This window comes from Cucumis sativus, chromosome 4, assembly GCF_000004075.3.
Source record: "Cucumis sativus cultivar 9930 chromosome 4, Cucumber_9930_V3, whole genome shotgun sequence".
NCBI lineage: Eukaryota > Viridiplantae > Streptophyta > Magnoliopsida > Cucurbitales > Cucurbitaceae > Cucumis > Cucumis sativus.
Genome location: NC_026658.2, coordinates 15,427,382 through 15,444,290, shown reverse-complemented (window position 1 = coordinate 15,444,290; position 16,909 = coordinate 15,427,382). Strand labels below are relative to the sequence as shown.

The window sequence follows — 16,909 nt, the reverse complement described above, 5'->3', positions numbered from 1 at the left end:
ATTTTTTTACTACTTTTATATCTTAAATTTAGTTTTTGTGTGAATTTAATTAAATAATAATTAATAATCTTTTTGCAATAATTAAATATAATATGCTTTAAAAATTTGTCATATAATAGCTAAAATTAAATGAAGTTTAAAATATAGTAACAAAATATAAATGATATTTTAATTTATTTTAGGAGGGTATAAGTGTAAAGGTTGAAAATAGAAATACTGAATTATCTTTGAAATACACTTTGTTCCATTTTCTCAAAATTTCTAAATAAGTGTCACAAAATCCCCATAAAATGGTCAATTTCCTTTTGACGAAGCTCAACTTTTTATGGAAGTTAATCCAGTAAGCATTTCAAAATCTATTTTTTTTACTCAAAATATAGTAAAAAGGTTAATCAAATTTACCACACAACAACCTTGTAGAGTTGTAGTTGTTTAGATTCATTTCCCTATTTGAAAAGTGACATCTCTCTCCATACTATTTGTGTTATTACGTATGTCATCATAAATAAATATACGTTTGAATAGAAACTATTAAGAACTTTTTTAATAAAAAAAAAGAAAAATATTATTATTTTGAGAGAGAGAGAGAGAAATAAATGAAAAGAAAGAGAGATTGAAAGATGAGAGAAGGAATTCAAAGTTGGGAGGGGGGGGGATGGTCAGATTTAAACGTGGGCTGTTGGATTCCTCGGGATGAAGGAAAGAGGGTGATCGGAGGGTGGGTATTTTGTGTAATGAATGAGGGCCTCGTGAATGGTGTGATTTTATTCAAATTGGGTGTTTGCGTCTTTCCTTCTTCATTCACCACTTCATGGACCCTACTCCTGAATTATGGAAGTTTTAAGTTTGAATCATTGCCCACCTCAACTCTCTAATTTATTTATATATATAGAATAGTTTTTAGATTCCATTTTTAAATATATTTCGGGAAATTGTTTCAAGTTTGAAACCCAATCATACTCTAATCATTTTGTTCTTAATAAAAAAATTGTTACGAAATATCAACTATAATAAATTTTTTATTTATTTTTAAAAAATCTCTTTAGTTCATATAATTTCAATCAATCTTCATAGTTAATTTTACTAAAATTTGTTAAATGATAATAATAATTTTTTGATAAAAATATGTGTGGAAGATCCGCGTATATTTGTAATCTAATCTTTTCTCTAAAACACTAACATGTTCTCTCCACATTCGAAGACGTAGTTAACACATAGTTAATAAACTATATTAGTCTTTGTTAATTGTCTATTGTTTAGATTTTCTATATCTTTAATCATTGATTTCTTAACGGTACTAAATAAATATTGATATTTGACCAAGATAATTTCTTTCTTATGTTTATATTCAGCTTACGATCAAGTTGATGTGTATTTTTACATGTTCAAATATTTTTCAAATCCTATATATTTCCAACCTTTTGGCTATGATATTTTATTCTTTTCTTTTCAAGTTTAAAGTTCAACAATTAGATGGTAAAAGATTGGAGTAATGGCTTAGCGTTTTTGTATTGTTCCTTTTCACTCAAATTTTTCACATGACATTTTTAATCTTCAAAGTTACACAAGTGTTTTAAAATTTATTTATAGGATTTAAGAACTCAATTTTAACTATAAACTATAACTACCATCACAGTTGTAGGATGGTTTTTGCAATTTGTTCGGAATTTTATTAATTCACACTCAAAGACTATGGTCAGAATTTCACTTCAAATTTTCAAAAAGGTCAGTATTTATGGTGAAATAAAAAGTTTCGAACAACAAAAGATCTCTATAGACAATATTGAAATGAAAACAGTGATAGTCCCAAAATTTGAATAGAGGGATGAGATGATTACAACTGCAGATTAAAAATGAAGAGAGACAAAATCTGTAAAGTTGAATTAGAAAAGAACTAATCCATTTGGTCATTCCAACATCCTAAAAACTGATTCTGTTGATTTCAATTAAAAAGTCAAAATGAACTGGAAAAAGAACGAAAAAATGATTGAGGTTGTACCAGCCAAAACTGCAGGGGCAGTGTACCAAAAAGCTTAAGAAAGAGCTAAATGGCAAAAAGATAAAACAAAGAAAAATAGGCTGAGAGAAGAATTTACAGAAGGTAATGATTTTATTTACTTTCGAACTCGATAGCAGATCAGGCATCGTCGCCATCGCCATCACTCCCTACAAGCTGTGGATCATGACTTGCCAAGTACCCAGTTCCATCGGGAGCCAACACCTTGAACCTGTAAAGATTTTTCCAAACGCCAACAAGAAATCAAGAACCGTTTTTGGGTTGATATAATTGTGAAATCTTCAAATAGTTTACAGAAATATTGATGGATCATAATGTGCACTTGTTGTAATGCCTTGAATTTGTATCCATATTCATCATATTTCTATTTTTTCCGATTTTTGTCCCTGTGGTTTAGAGTGAGCTATATAAACTCTCTAGCTAGAGGGCACTCTAGGCTATGTAATCTGATCTTTTCTCTAAAACACTAACATGTTCTCTCCCATTCGAAGACAAAACACTAACGTGTTCTCTCCACATTCGAAGACGTAGTTAACACACAGTTAGTAAACCATATTAGTCTTTGTTAATTCTCTATTGTTTAGATTTTCTATATCTTTAATCATTGATTTCTTAACGGTACTAAAAATTGATATTTGACCAAGATAATTTCTTTCTTATGTTTATATCCAGCTTACGATCAAACTTTATAGTGGAGAGACATCAAGAACGCAATCAATGTAATAAAAGAAAAAACAAAGGATAGTGGCCTCACATTTCAAGGATGTATTTTCCTTCCTTATACTTTTGTGATTTGTCATACGCAACCTCCTGTGGAATAGATAGAAAGGTATCAGGAAAATGTTTGACAATCAAGAGGAAAAAGAAAAGCAAAAAATAACATTAGATCTTACATATTTCCAGCCAATAATTGAACCACAACCAACACAAAATATGTCAACAACGGTGTGCAATCCTGTGATCATCATCCGTTCTTCTTGTTCTCCAACTGTGACATTGACACTGCCATGCATTATGGAAATGAAAAATGTTAGCTGAAGGTTTAATGATTATGAGTGACATGACAATATCATGTAAGAAACAATTTAAGGCCACCTATGAAATAGAGGCTGTAGGAATCACAATTTAATTTCTATGTGAGCACCATCCACAAGAGTTCGGAAACAAAATATCATGGGTGAAGCAGTTAGATACCAACATCATTTTTCTCGTTCTGCAGATCGAGCTTTTACAGTAGACAATGAAATACTACTTGTTAATTAGGTTATAGCATGCAGGGTAGCAGTTAGTTAACTTTTGTAATAGAATACTACAAAGAAAGACCAGTACACCATTCCCTACAGGGAAGGAATCAATGAGAACAGGACAAGGCAAGCATGAATTTGTTAGATAACATAATGTATGCATAAAATAATTATATGACCCAAAGCAACATCAATGTTCTTGCTCCAGTTCTAGCACCCAATTTATACCGTAAATGCCAAGCATTTTGTTATTCAATTGGAAATAGGATCATTATATACTTGCCTAGGATTCCAATGAATATAGACCCACGCTTCAGTAACCCCAAGTTATGCTTTTCTTTTTGAGCATGAAAATCCAAAATTCCAACTAAAACAAGCAACAGCTCCAATCAAGTAATATAAGACCTAAATTAAAGGATAATTACAGAAAACCTAAAACAATGTGGAAGAGTAAACTCACACGAAGTGTAAAACTAAAAAATTTACAATAAAACACCATAGTGTAAACTCACACGTTATTAAACAAGTAAGCCCTTCCATGCCTGCAATAGAAAGTCTGAAACAAAAGCAAAGCAGAATTTTGTTAGTATATCATGTGTTTTTTCGGTACTGTATGTCGATTTGAAAAGAAAAAAAAAAGGTGGCAAGCCTGTAATGTACATGTAGAAGGGTCCCACAGAGTAAAGAGCTAAATGGAATTGATGTTTTTTAGTTGTAAGGCTCATGAACTTCAACATCCGATACTTCAAAAACAAAAAATCCAAAGACCAAACAAAGAAGGGGAGTTTCCAACTCCTACTCCTTGAGGAAAATGTGTCCTAAAATATAAGATCGGGAAGTCTTGAGTAACAATACATACAAACAAGCTTTTTTCAAAAGAAGATACAATTTAGTGCTTGACATAGAGGTACAGATGCTAAAAGCTGGAAATGAGCATACCGTTATATACAGTAAAAACAAGTTCTACAAGCGCCTCAGCAGCCATATAGAGATACCATTGCATGTGAAAGTAGAGAAGTACACAAACAACCAAACATATTCAATATCCAGAAGGCTAAAATTCTTATCACCATGTAACTAAAAATACTCAGAAATGCAATTTAATCTCCACTAGCACTAACCATACATCTGATATTTCTGATAAGTATGATAAAATCAGGCACCATATGCACAAGAACTCCAATCATTTAAATCTACCAAGCAAATATGTGATGGAGGTAAGTCTCTCGATGAATGCAGAATAAAATTAACAAAGAAATTGAGCAACCCAGGTAGCAAATTCAGCACTACAAGGAAAAGACTAAGACAAGATTAAGAATTAAATCAAAGAACAATTTTATCACAAGTCCTAGTTTGTAAATGTGAACTAAAAGTTTCAAGTGTTGAAGACTCTGCATTGAAACAACATGAGCTACGTCCTCCCACCCACCCTTTATCAGATGAAACTTTATAATAATGTAATTTAGTATGAGAGCTCTAGAAAGATGAGGACACCTCAAAATCTATACAAGATACATGTCTTACTCCTCTTTTTAGCGTCAATTTGTTTTGGGATGTAACTTCATTTTTCTAATATGGTACTCCTAGACCTCATAAAGCCCAAATGAGCATTAATCCAAAAAATAAGATTTGGCTTGGTGAACCTAGAGAGAAGACGTGTTGAGAATCCCACATTGGAAGGATGTGTAAACCTCAATAGATAATGGCTACTCTTTCAGTTGTCAATTGGCTTTGAGATCAAAATTTATCTAATTAAGGAGCATTCATTCAAAAGCAAGGAATCAAAATTCTAAAAACGTGTATGTGGTCCCAAAGCATTAAGTTCCTTTTTCCTAAATCAAACTTTAAGAGCATTGAAGTTCTTTTCCTAAAGACACCGATTCCCTTTTACTTTACAATAAATAAAAATCCGAAACAAATATGTACTCACTGATTAACCTCCTTCAAACACAAGTGAAGAAGACAATCAACAAAACGCAAAAAAAAAAAAAAAAACTCGTGCTACTCAAATGTGCATGTAGAATAGAGGAATAAGATTACATACCCTTGAAATTATGTCTTTAGAAAGGGCGAGATGAGTTTTACAGTGTTTGCAACTATAGAAATTCCCATCCAGAGTAATTAAAAAAAGCCTCCCCATCTCTTCTCGTTGCAGCAATATCTCTACCAATCCTCGATTGCCTTCCCTACAGAACAAAGCATAAAAATCAGCTTCCGTTCGAAGAAAAATGACTAGAAATCTATGAAGGTGAAGAATAACAACAAGAACAACAACAATGCAAAGATCGGCGTGATCGAACCTCAGAATGGGAATTCAGGGAAGGCTGAAACTGAGGAAATAGAGGAAGCGGAATGAGAATGGAATGATCGTCGCCGTCAGTGGGAGATGAAATTGAACAATAAACCCAAAGGAAAATACATAAAATTCGAAACGATGCTGAGTATTTATAGATTCGAAAACGCGTGCAGAAGTAATAAAATCGAGATTGAAATGTCAGTTTTGTTTTTAATATTTTATAAAGAGATTTGAAAAACAATTCTCTAACAAATTTGCATAATGCATATAGTTCATGGGGTGTGAAAGTAATTAAACTTCTAGCCTTAGGCATAGGGTGGCTTATGGAACTTTTCCTATTTTCTAAATATATACCATCCATGTTTTATTCTACCATACCTTACAAATTAATTCCAATCTCAAAAACAACCCAATTATTATTTTGAATTTGAGTAAATCTCACTATTGATTTTATTATTTCAAAATCTTTTTAATTTAATTGTTTTTTCAATGTTCCTTATTAAATTTAAATTAACTTACTTTCAAAATATAGAATAAATGAGTTAGAAAGTTCAATAACATTAATTCAATTACAAATCCTATCAAGGTTAATGTCTAATTTGAATGTTCATCTGATTGAAGAAATAACGTACCAACTAACATAATTTTGGAAGTGTCACACATGGTATTTTATACAATATTCACATTTGCAAAACTATAATTATTTTAACATATGCGTCCAGTGTAATGAAGTGGTGATATGCATATTATAAGTCATAATTAATTTTGATGCGTTAAAATGTATATTTCCTACTCCTAACAAATTCTTTCTAATTTTTTTTATTTCAAAATAACCACATAATTAATTTTTTTTGTTGTCTAAATCTCAACTTTAATTTAAATTTTAAAATAATCTTAATTGGTTGAAATCCTAAATAATTTGGAAATTAAATAGTTTTGGCAGTAAGATCTTAATTTATTTTTAAATTTTGACTTGTTTTCAACAAAATAGACTAAAATAGTGTATTTTTAGATAAAATCTCACAAATTTCATATACATTTTATTAATTTAATTAAATAAATAACTTTTAAAAATAAACTAAAATTTTCCGATAATTATTTTGTATATTTGTTCTTCCACCCCAAGCATTTGATTGCAGGTCATAGATTTAAAAATTAAAGATGGAAGATGGAAAATGAAGATAGTATTTGTGTGTTTTAAATGTTTATATTATTCTTCTTGAAAATGCATGATGAAGCTAAAGATGAAACTAAAACTTCAAGAAAGTAGCTTACAGTCCATGTGTATAGGGATATTTTGGATTTTTGTAAATACTTATTTATTGTTTTTTTTTTTCATTTTTGAAAGAGGGAGCGGTTTTGCTATTTTTCAAAATCACAACCTTAAAATTTGTATTCTTCCTAGTTGACCCAATTTTTTTATCTTCAATTTTGCTATAAAATTGATTAGGCTATCATATCAAAATCTATCCATATAACAGATAACATCCAATAATAGTTAGAAAATAGTTTTAACTTGTATTTATCATTCAAAGAATATGCATTTAGTTCGGTATTTTCACAAATCTATAAATTTGAACAAAAGAGATAGAATCTAAATTTTTATTATATCGTAAAAATTTGAATAAAAAATAATAATATATTAACCAAAACATAATTTACGATCGAAATATAAGAATCACTTGTAACTACTCTATGCCTTCAAACATTTCAATATAAAAATCGATCAATGTTTTAATTTTTACGACTATAATAAGTTTAAGTTGAAAGAGTTGATTACAATTATGTTTGTGTGTTTGCATTTCATCCTATTAATAATAGGTATTTTTAATTCATGGTCGAATATTTGTTTATAAGAAATATCTCTTAAATCTATGAATACTTTTCTATTTAAAGTTATTCTAAAAATCTTGGTTCTAGAGACATTTTATTCTAAGATTCAAATATATTATTTAGTCATTTTCGATTTGAATCTGACTTAAAGGCCACTTTCATGCAATTGAAAATAAAATAAATGTCAAGTTCTCTATAGATGATATGATATGAGTTTTTTTTTACTGAAAAGATATACATCAAAATAGTCATCTTTGAAGACTTCGATGACCATTAAAAACTTTGATTGTACCATAACTTTATTTTCCAATTCATCTTCCCCAATTGAAACCACAAAATTTTAGGCAATATAAAATCACCTCAAGAATGATTCAAAACCAATCGGAATGAAATAAAGAACGGTTTTTGATTTGTGTCGTAACACCATATATAATATAATTTAACATAGGAATCGCGAAGCAAAGTACTACTTACAGCTCAGGATCACATAACTCAGTCAAGTTTTATACAAACTGGAAAGAGACAATAATGAAGAAGACGAGTAATGGAGGAGACAATTAAGAGGAGCCTTAAGAAGAGAAGTTGTCAATAATAGTGGTGTGGAGAGGGTCACTGAGATGGGTAGCCCAGTTGTTGAGTGGACCTTTGCCAGTCACAGCAGCTTGAACCGCAAACCCAAGGAACGCAACCATGGCTAGGCGAGCATGCTTGATCTCAGCCAATTGTAGCACTGCTTTCTTTTCTGGGTCCTCAGCCAACCCCAGAGGGTCGAAAAACTTGCCTCCTGGGTACAACCTTTTCTCCGGGTCCAGCTCCGCATTCCTTTGGAACTCAATGTAACCGATCACTAGAACTTCGATCCAGATTAGTGTAGTGATGGAGAAGGGAAGTGGTTGGCCTAGGTACGATGAACCTTCCACTAATTCTACCTGAAATGATTAGTACATGATCAACTCATCATTAATCGTTCAAAGTATGTATATGATATTAGATCTTATGAACTTGGGAACGTATTTAATAGATCTTTACATTTGAACTTAAAACTTTCAATAGGTAACGATGTCATTGTTGTGTATTATGAAATTTTTAGTTCATAGTCAACAAAAAGAATATCAAATTATTTCTTTAAATCAAATGAACAGCCCACGACTAAATATAATGCAAGACTGTCGGTATATAAATAAATAAATAAATAAAAGGAAATCAGTGACGAAAATATACTCACTTTTCCGGCGTCTTGCCAAGTAACACCGGTGAGCCATTCAACAGAGAGAGCACCGAGTGTAGCCAGCATTGCCCACCGTCCATGAATAAGCTCACACTCACGGAATCTCTGCAATCCAAATACCTCCGTGTACGGCTGAAACGGCGTCGATTTCACTTCCGCGCTCTCAAATCTTGTCCCAATTATATCTCCGGCCACATTCTTGGCCAAATTTTGATCCAACGAGTCCAAATCATACTGCAAATACTCGGCCGGTTTCCCCAACCCAAATGGATCAAATCCATAGTCCCCTACCAAGCTTCCGTCCAGCCATTCCGGGGCCTTGGCTCCTGGAAACCACAGGGGCCGGTCGGAAATCACCTTAGACGACGGCGATTTCTTCGGCGGACTCTTTTTCTTTCCAAAGCCGAACCGGGCTTGGACTCTGCCAGAACTGGGGACTATTTCGGCGAGGCGTGTACCGAGGAAGGAGGAGGTTGCGGCGGCGGTGGCCATTAGGAGGAGTTTGAGTGAGGGATTGGAGAATGTGAGATGGGAAATTGGGGATTTTGGTTGGGTTATTATGTGGTTGAGAAAGGGGAAGTGTGATCGGCGATTGACACATAATCTGATTGTTGTGGTTTTTTGTCCGTTGGATTGTGGGACGAATCCATCTGATGGCTTCTGTGACCTCTGCCCTTATCCCCGCCTTATCCCGTTGTACTGAAGTGGTGGGGTCTAAACGTCGTCGTTTCACTCGTTTTTGTTTCTTAAGTTTGTGGTTGAGGTTTCTCTCCTCACACAAAATCTTTAGGTAAGTTTTAATCATTTTTTTACATTTTTAACTTATCTTTTTCGAGACCAAAATAATTCCATGTGAGATGTAATAAATGGAGGTGAAAAGTTTTCAACTTTACAACTTCTCATCGTCAGTCGACCTAAGTTCGTGTTGGTATCAGGTCTATTTGTTTTTTGTGATAATAGATGTAAATTATTTCTATCATTGACGGACTTTAGTTTTTTGGGTTGATGTATACTTTTTATTTCTCATTTGTCATTGAAATAGTGTTCCTCATCATGTTCTGTTTTAGTTTTGGATGTTATTACTTAGGTTAGGATATATCAATTATATCTTTGTATCACTACTAGACTGCTAGGGTTTTGTTCACTGGGTTGATGTGTATGACTGATACACCGTTATCATTTAGTTCGTTGAGTTGATGTGTTATTCTTGTTTCTCATTTGATCGTAATTCCATTGAAATTTGTTTCTTCCTTTTCTGTGATATGTTTACATTAGTGATATGTTCTTGGTCATGCTCTGTTTTTTACTTGTGTGTTATTACTTCATACTTAGGGTCTATCAGTGATATATTTGTATCACTGATACACTGTTACCGTTTAGTTCGTTGGGTTGATAATGTGTTATTCTTGTTTCTTATTTGGTAGTAATTCTATTGAAATATGTTTCTTCATTTTTTGTGACATGTTTCTATTAGTGATATCTTATTTGTTATACTCTATTTTAGGCTTGTGAGTTATTACTTAAGGGTTGGAGTCTATCGATAATATATTTGTATCACAGGTAGATTGTTAGTGTTAAGTTCGTTGGCTTGACGTGTTTATTGTAATTTTAACCAATAGATAAGAAAAAAAGCCATTACGAAAAGTGAACTAAAGGACAAACGGGCAAAAACAGCCTCAAAACATGAAAGTTTATCGAGCAAACAAAAAAGAAATGAACACGTTTGAAAATCACAATATTTTGGATTTGAAACATTTGAAAATGTTGAATGATAAAGATAAGTCTAGGAATTATCCTTGGGGAAGGTTATGATATAATCTTACAAAGCAATTTATTCATAATGCACTAAAATCCAAAAGAAAATCTAAAAACTCATAATCAGAATCTAAATCATGCCCATTTCTACAATGCTTCCCTATAATTCTAGCTTATTGAGCATATGAAATACTTCTTAAATTTGCTCGTGGATATGTGACAAGAATAGGAAAAGAATTTCTTAAGAATATTGAATAGGAAATACAATGTACAATTAGATTGACGGGATCTGGAAAACAACATGTTTTTGGAAAAAAAACAAGTTTCTTATTTGTTTTCTGTTATATTATTTTCTAAATTTGTTGTTAATAAAAGTTATCAATAAGATTTGTTAGTCTGTCATGTCACTCGTAGACAAATATAAGTAATATCTATTATTGAAAGACTGTCAATAATATCATATTGATCTATCAGTGATAGATCCATATCAGATATAGAATGTTCTCTACAAATACATGAAAATAAGTTTTTTTTTTATTTAATATTGATTAAATATTTTGTTTTTTAGCTATATATGGTCCCTACTGTTACATCAAGAGAAGAAATGACACCTGAGTACTTTAGATATTTTAAGGAGTTAGAAAATGAAAGATTGGATTAAGAAGCATATGTTGTGAGGATAAAAATATTGTAGAAAAAAATATATTCTTTAATTACATGAAGATATTGAAGATTAAAATTAAAAACAGCACAAAGAAGGTTTATACTACCTGAAAAAGGGACAAGAAGAGATCGTTTGTTTGTTACTTTCCATAACATAAGTTGTAAACCAATGACTTCCACACAAATGTGAAAATGAAAAACAATCTCAAGAGTTCTTGAAAAAGAATCATCCTCCACCAATGAGTCTAGAAATGATAGATGTTGATTTTGATGCTAACATTGATAAAGCAATTGTTTATGCAATTGCTTGGGCAAAAGAGAAAGAGGTAAAATTTTAAAAGCTTCTAGTTCATTTTTTTTTTCCAAGACTATTACTCAAGGGTGTTTGTGAGTGAAAAGTCTATCGGTAATAGATTTGTATCACCTATAGATTATTCTTTATATGATTTAAGTCTATTAGCGATAAGGTTCTATCAGTGATAAACTATTCTTAGATCTCAAGTGTGATTAAAAAGTCTATCATTGCTAGGATATTATTGACAATTTCTATCATTTTTTTCATTATTATATTATTATTAATATCTACAAAAGACTGAAGATAGCGGAGAAACAGAGAAAGATGATTGTCATCGTGAAAATATGTCAAAAGTGGTGCATGACACAATTGTGACCAACCTAATGACAATGACAGCATTTTGAGTGACTTTTCTTCTCGCCAATTAATAATATTATTTGTTTTCGCAGTCGTCCTACTCAATGCTTGAAAATTGGAGGCGTTATGTTCATGTCAACCTTATAGACTTTCAATTAGCATGGTTCCCAACTGGACGAACTGATCCAGTGTAAGTTGAAATCAAAGTATTTGACAAAAAATACTTGAAAACAAAAGAGTAATTATTCATATTGCGTCCACGACAGGTACGAACCAGGTACATGATTTGGAATCTAACTGTACCATACATTGTTTTGGTTGGATGGTAAAAATCTTAAACTCAATTTTGTGAGTTTGCAAGTTTAATCCAACACACTCGATTATTGTTAGATTAGGCATGCTGCCCACTAATATAAAAAAGAAAAATTGATAATAAGAATATAAGAAATATAACATTACATATTTTTCTTAGGTCAAAGCATATCATAACGTAAACAGATTAATGTTTCCATACAAGAAAAAAGAACGACATGGACACATAATATCTACACTTGCGATCATTCAAAATAGTCATCCAATAAATAGTTTTCATATCCACAACCTAAAGATGACGACCCTCTAAACTCAAGAACTCAAGCACTGTATTAAATTTTGGTAAGAGTTTTTGTAACATAACCTAAAAAGTTGACAAATTTAATTAGGTTCCCACCTGGGAATGAGATTAGCTGGATTTTTTTTCTACAAACTCGAATATGTTTGTTGTAGAAATCAAATCCATATTCATAATGGTTACTCTTGAAAATATAAAATTTCTATAACATAGTAATTGTCTGAGCACTTTCTCCAACAATTAATTTATGTAGTCGTTATTGAATTATGAGCAGGAAAAACTTCTTCTTTATACAAAGAAAAAAAGAGGTCGGGAATTGAAAAAAGAATGGGATAAAAAGAATAAAACTCTCATTTGTGAGTGAAAGTTTCTCAATCTTTGGATGGACCTTAAAATAATACCAAAAGGATTGCCACCAACATTGCAATAGCAACTTGAATGGTTATATCAATTAGATAAAGAAGAAATTAAGAATATTCTTAAAAATGAAATGATCTATATATGATCCTCTAACAAGCATGCTTCGTTTTTTTTTCTTTTTCGAATATCCATAAGATTGCCACTTACACGTGTCTCGACTAATCTCATGAGACCACCCACCTATGTAAGAATTAATTTTCTACAAGTTTATCAGAGAAACTTGTAGAAAATTAATTCTTACATAGGTGGTCACCATGAATTAAATCCATGACCTTTTAATCATTTTATTCTCGACTCTTCTTAGCATGTAAAAGTTTCTACTCAATGAGATTTCCACGGTAAAGAGTTACTACCTACTTTGATAGTACAAGTAGTGGGGCTAAAAAAAAGTTGCTAATACAATACAAGGAAACAAAACAGGCCATAAAACAAGTTATGTTCTACAATAGTGTTGGAACCTAGCATGATAGGACTAACCATGATGATACATTGTGTAATCGTTCATTTTATCTACGACGGTCCTCGTTTCTTTCTCTATGAGAATGTGATGAAGAATCTCTACCACCATGAGAGGAACGATAATCTCTTTTCTCATCTGGATTTTCCCTCCTATATGATTCTGAGCGATGTCTTACCGATACATCTCTTTCCCTTCTTTTATCATCTTCCCTCAGCTTTGGTGGATACTCTTTGTCGCCGTGCCTTTTTGATGATCTGTCTTCTTCCCTTGTTTTGTAGTCTCTTCTCGAATGCTGTGGGAGTTCATTGTCTTGGTTCCTTCTATACCTATTTTCTTCCTTCCTATAGCGATCATCTTCTAATTTCATCTCATCATCATTGTCATGTTTTCTCGATCTTTTCTCGTCTTTCCTGTTATCATCGTGGTTCCTACTAGATCTTTTCTCTTCCCCTTTATATTGATCATCTCCTGACTTTGGATCAGAATTGCCATCAAGATCATATCTTCTCGATCTCTTCTCATCTTTCCCACCATGATCCTCTCTCGACTTGAGCTCTGATTCTTTACTATCATCCCAACCTCTTGGTCTATTTTCCTGCCTCAGGCTTCCACTAGTCTCCCTTGGATGTCTTCCTAAGTTATCACTAGTTTTCCTTCCTTTTGCATGTAATTCTTTGTCGTGATTTTTTCTACTGTCAAACTTGTCATGCCCCCATTTTGAACTTGCATCTTCTGCCGCCCCCCAGCCCGTGTCTGCAGCTCTCTAAAAAACGAACAATTTCCATGCATCAAATTTCTTAAAGTGAAGCTAAAACTCTAATCGAAGCATGCAGAAGAAAAAATAGTCTGCAAACTTCTTTATTCAATTCACACATAACTAGCCAAAAGCTAAACAAAAATCCCGTGAAGCCAAGATATTTCCCCTACAAAAAACAACTAACTTCTTACACTGTACATCAAACCATCCTTTTCCCCACTAACAAACTGTCAGGGATCAAAACCTCTTTCTATCCTTTCTAGAGAAAATTTACATAACAGAAGGTCTCACAAATACCTGCTCATCATGAGAGAATTTGCATCCAGCTCCGCGAGTACATTCACCCCTTTGAAAGGCACGACAAACACCCCGAGCTTCCCTCTTTTTTTGTTCTTCTTCTTCATCTTCCTCTTCCTTCTTTTTATATTTAGACACATGATCAACCCTAACGATCCGACCTAGAATCTGTGCACCATTCAAATTATCTGAAAGAGACAAACAACATTACTTAGAGATCCGCATTCAGTCCCATATAACAAACAATGAACGGTTTAGAGAGAGGAGAAGGAGACAACCTACAGCAAGATTTGTACTTCTCTGATCTTCATATGCAACAAAGGCATAGCCTTTTGATTTTCCTGTACCCTTGTCTCTGATAAGATTGACATCTACAATCTCTCCATACCTGTACGTTCAAATATATTTCAATATTCAAAAAACACAAATGACCCACAAGTGAGCATGTAACCTTAAAAATGCATTTACAGACAAACGATGAAGGGCAGGGAAGAAAAAAAAGATTCTTTTATTAATTGAAACAATTGTGATTACACACACATAAACCAAGATATCAAAGATCTCTTCTAGCATGCATAATGTATAGAACCAACCCTGCTAGTTGCCAAGAGGCCTTCCCCACACCAAGGCTAGCTCTAGAGAGAAAACAAAGGTTTTGAGTACCTTAGACCCTTTTCGGTAACCATTTGGTTTTTAGTTTTCAAAAACCAAGTCTATATACTCTCAATTTCTTACCATGATTTGCATATTTTATAAGCTAAAGAATTGAATTCTTAACCACATCAAAAAAACAAGGAGAGAAATATACAATTGCGAGGGATGTCTATAGGCTCAATTTTCAAAAACTAAAAACAAAAAACCAAATATTACCAATCGAAGCCAAGTTTTCCACCTGAGAGTTAAACCTAGGACCTAAACAGGTATCTCTAAACATCCCAACCCTTCTCATACGATTGCCCCTCCGAGGTCACAATGAAGATGAATTCTAAATAGGAAAAGCTGGCACTACAAGAAACAACAAAATCTATTGTTGTAACAACTATGAGCTCAATTAGTCTATTTTCACAACTTGAAACATCAACTCCACCTCTTAAGTTACCAATGTCTAAATACCTAGGATTGTCGACTAAAAACAATTTACAACGACCTACAAACAAAATTTTCTACTTTCACAGGACCCCATAAATTTTCGTCGCTACCAGCAAAGTTCAATTTAGAAGCTACTGGAACAACAAGACACCACCAAGGGAGAGATAATTCACTTCAATGTCGAACACACAAATCTAGCACAACATCTCAATCTAAACTTATCCAACTACACAGTCTCTCAAGTAAATACGAACAGACAGCTGCAAGAGAGCAGAATCAAAACAAAGAAGAGGGAGAAAATAGATAGGACTGTGAACTTACTGGGCGAAGACGGCGAGGAGATCACCCTCAGTGAGATCATAAGGAATGCCTCCGACGAAAACGTAGGCGGAATCTTTGTATTTGGCGTGCCATGAAGCTTCCTCAGAAATCCCAAGCGCTGCCTCTTGAGAATTTATTTTCTGGATGCGTTTGACTAGGGTTAAGGGATTCATAGCTAAGTTGAAAATCGAAATCCCTGTTCCCCTGGGGCAAACCTCAAACGGTACCTTCAAGAATAAGTATCGATCCAAATGATTAATCCAACATTAGCATTTAACAATAGCCGTGAAAACAACAAAACCCACAATTTCATTCTTACCAAACAAAACTCCGACAGTTCGTGGCAAGGCAGAAGCGGCGACTTAGAAAAGCTGGAATCTATGCGCGTAGATCGGGACAGAGAGGAGTGGCTCGGACGGAGGTGCGCGACTGGGTGAGGGAGAAAGCAGGGGGAACGCGTAACAACTGGAAAAGAAAACTCGCGCGCGCGGCTCAGATCTGAAGAAGACGTGAAACGCGCTCCACGACGGGAGGCAGTCGGACGGCAAGGAAGAAATGGACGCTGCGGCTTGGGCTATCGGAGACGCGACGGTGCGTTGGCGTTCGTCGGAGCAACTAAACGGAAAAGAAGAAAAGAAGCAACTAAGGGCGGCAGCTAGAGCATCCAAATCGTGAATGAGAATGAGGAAGAAGGAGGGGCACGCGAAACGAGCGAGGGAAAAATAATAATAATAATTAATTAATATATATATATATATATATATATTATCTTATTATTATTTCATTTTCTTTTCCTTTTCCTTTTCTCTTGAACTCAAACGAAATTGTAAGACTCAATAGTTCTTAAAATCTTAATCAAATATAACAATTAATTCCAGAAAAATACCTCAAAATAAAAATTTGGAAAAATGAATAGGTGAAATATCTAAATCGCCCTTCGTAGAAAAGAACTACAATCCGCCGTTAATGAAGGTCTATTATGTGATTTATTTCATGAAAGTTCAATATTTGTAATTGAATATGGATTAAATGAGTAGCCTATTCCTTGATTGATTATGATTTAACGAGGATTTCAATTGAAGTAGGACTACTATGATTTAGGGCTATGGTTTCACTGTACCAAACCAATAAACACTCATATACCAAAACAATAAGCATTTAGTGTTTCTTGTATCCATCAAGAGAAATATATTTTTGTTAAGTATAATCTTTCTCAAACTTTATATAAAGATTTATCAACATCATTACTAGCAAAAGTAATTACAAC

General features: G+C 33.2%; 3 protein-coding genes across 3 annotated transcripts; all 3 read right to left on the bottom strand.

Annotated features, from left to right (window-relative positions):
* Window positions 1-1,786: 1,786 nt before the first annotated feature.
* On the bottom strand, window positions 1,787-5,869 carry LOC101208497 (protein yippee-like). The gene is made up of 6 exons (XM_004147838.3): window positions 5,562-5,869; window positions 5,306-5,447; window positions 3,774-3,817; window positions 2,911-3,019; window positions 2,772-2,827; window positions 1,787-2,228 (listed from the first exon to the last, which is right to left on the bottom strand). The coding sequence occupies exons 2-6, from the start codon at window positions 5,399-5,401 to the stop codon at window positions 2,138-2,140; spliced, it is 396 nt and encodes a 131-aa protein (XP_004147886.1). The 5' UTR covers window positions 5,402-5,447; window positions 5,562-5,869; the 3' UTR covers window positions 1,787-2,137.
* A 1,905-nt stretch (window positions 5,870-7,774) lies between these two features.
* On the bottom strand, window positions 7,775-9,187 carry LOC101208740 (chlorophyll a-b binding protein CP29.1, chloroplastic). Its single transcript, XM_004147839.3, has 2 exons — window positions 8,616-9,187; window positions 7,775-8,319 (listed from the first exon to the last, which is right to left on the bottom strand). Exons 1-2 carry the CDS (start codon window positions 9,108-9,110, stop codon window positions 7,960-7,962), a joined length of 855 nt encoding a protein of 284 aa, XP_004147887.1. The 5' UTR covers window positions 9,111-9,187; the 3' UTR covers window positions 7,775-7,959.
* Window positions 9,188-13,018: 3,831 nt separating this feature from the next.
* Window positions 13,019-16,373, bottom strand: LOC101217383 (zinc finger CCCH domain-containing protein 25). The gene is made up of 5 exons (XM_004147873.3): window positions 15,962-16,373; window positions 15,643-15,869; window positions 14,511-14,620; window positions 14,233-14,420; window positions 13,019-13,941 (listed from the first exon to the last, which is right to left on the bottom strand). The coding sequence occupies exons 2-5, from the start codon at window positions 15,813-15,815 to the stop codon at window positions 13,225-13,227; spliced, it is 1,188 nt and encodes a 395-aa protein (XP_004147921.1). The 5' UTR covers window positions 15,816-15,869; window positions 15,962-16,373; the 3' UTR covers window positions 13,019-13,224.
* Window positions 16,374-16,909: the final 536 nt, after the last annotated feature.

Bases quoted from the DNA above. Each gene is read 5' to 3' on its own strand.
- LOC101217383 (XM_004147873.3), bottom strand. From the start codon at position 15,815: ATGAATCCCTTAACCCTAGTCAAACGCATCCAGAAAATAAATTCTCAA. The intron at 14,621-15,642 runs GTAAGTTCACAG...TTGAACGTACAG, and splicing joins CTCCTCGCCGTCTTCGCCCA to GTATGGAGAGATTGTAGATG. The intron at 14,421-14,510 runs GTTGTCTCCTTC...TGTCTCTTTCAG, and splicing joins AAGTACAAATCTTGCTGTAG to ATAATTTGAATGGTGCACAG.
- LOC101208497 (XM_004147838.3), bottom strand. From the start codon at position 5,401: ATGGGGAGGCTTTTTTTAATTACTCTGGATGGGAATTTCTATAGTTGC. The intron at 3,818-5,305 runs GTATGTAATCTT...CTTTTGTTTCAG, and splicing joins CTAAAGACATAATTTCAAGG to ACTTTCTATTGCAGGCATGG. The intron at 2,229-2,771 runs GTGAGGCCACTA...AAATCTTTACAG, and splicing joins GGAAAATACATCCTTGAAAT to GTTCAAGGTGTTGGCTCCCG.
- LOC101208740 (XM_004147839.3), bottom strand. From the start codon at position 9,110: ATGGCCACCGCCGCCGCAACCTCCTCCTTCCTCGGTACACGCCTCGCC. The intron at 8,320-8,615 runs GTGAGTATATTT...TAATCATTTCAG, and splicing joins CTTGGCAAGACGCCGGAAAA to GTAGAATTAGTGGAAGGTTC.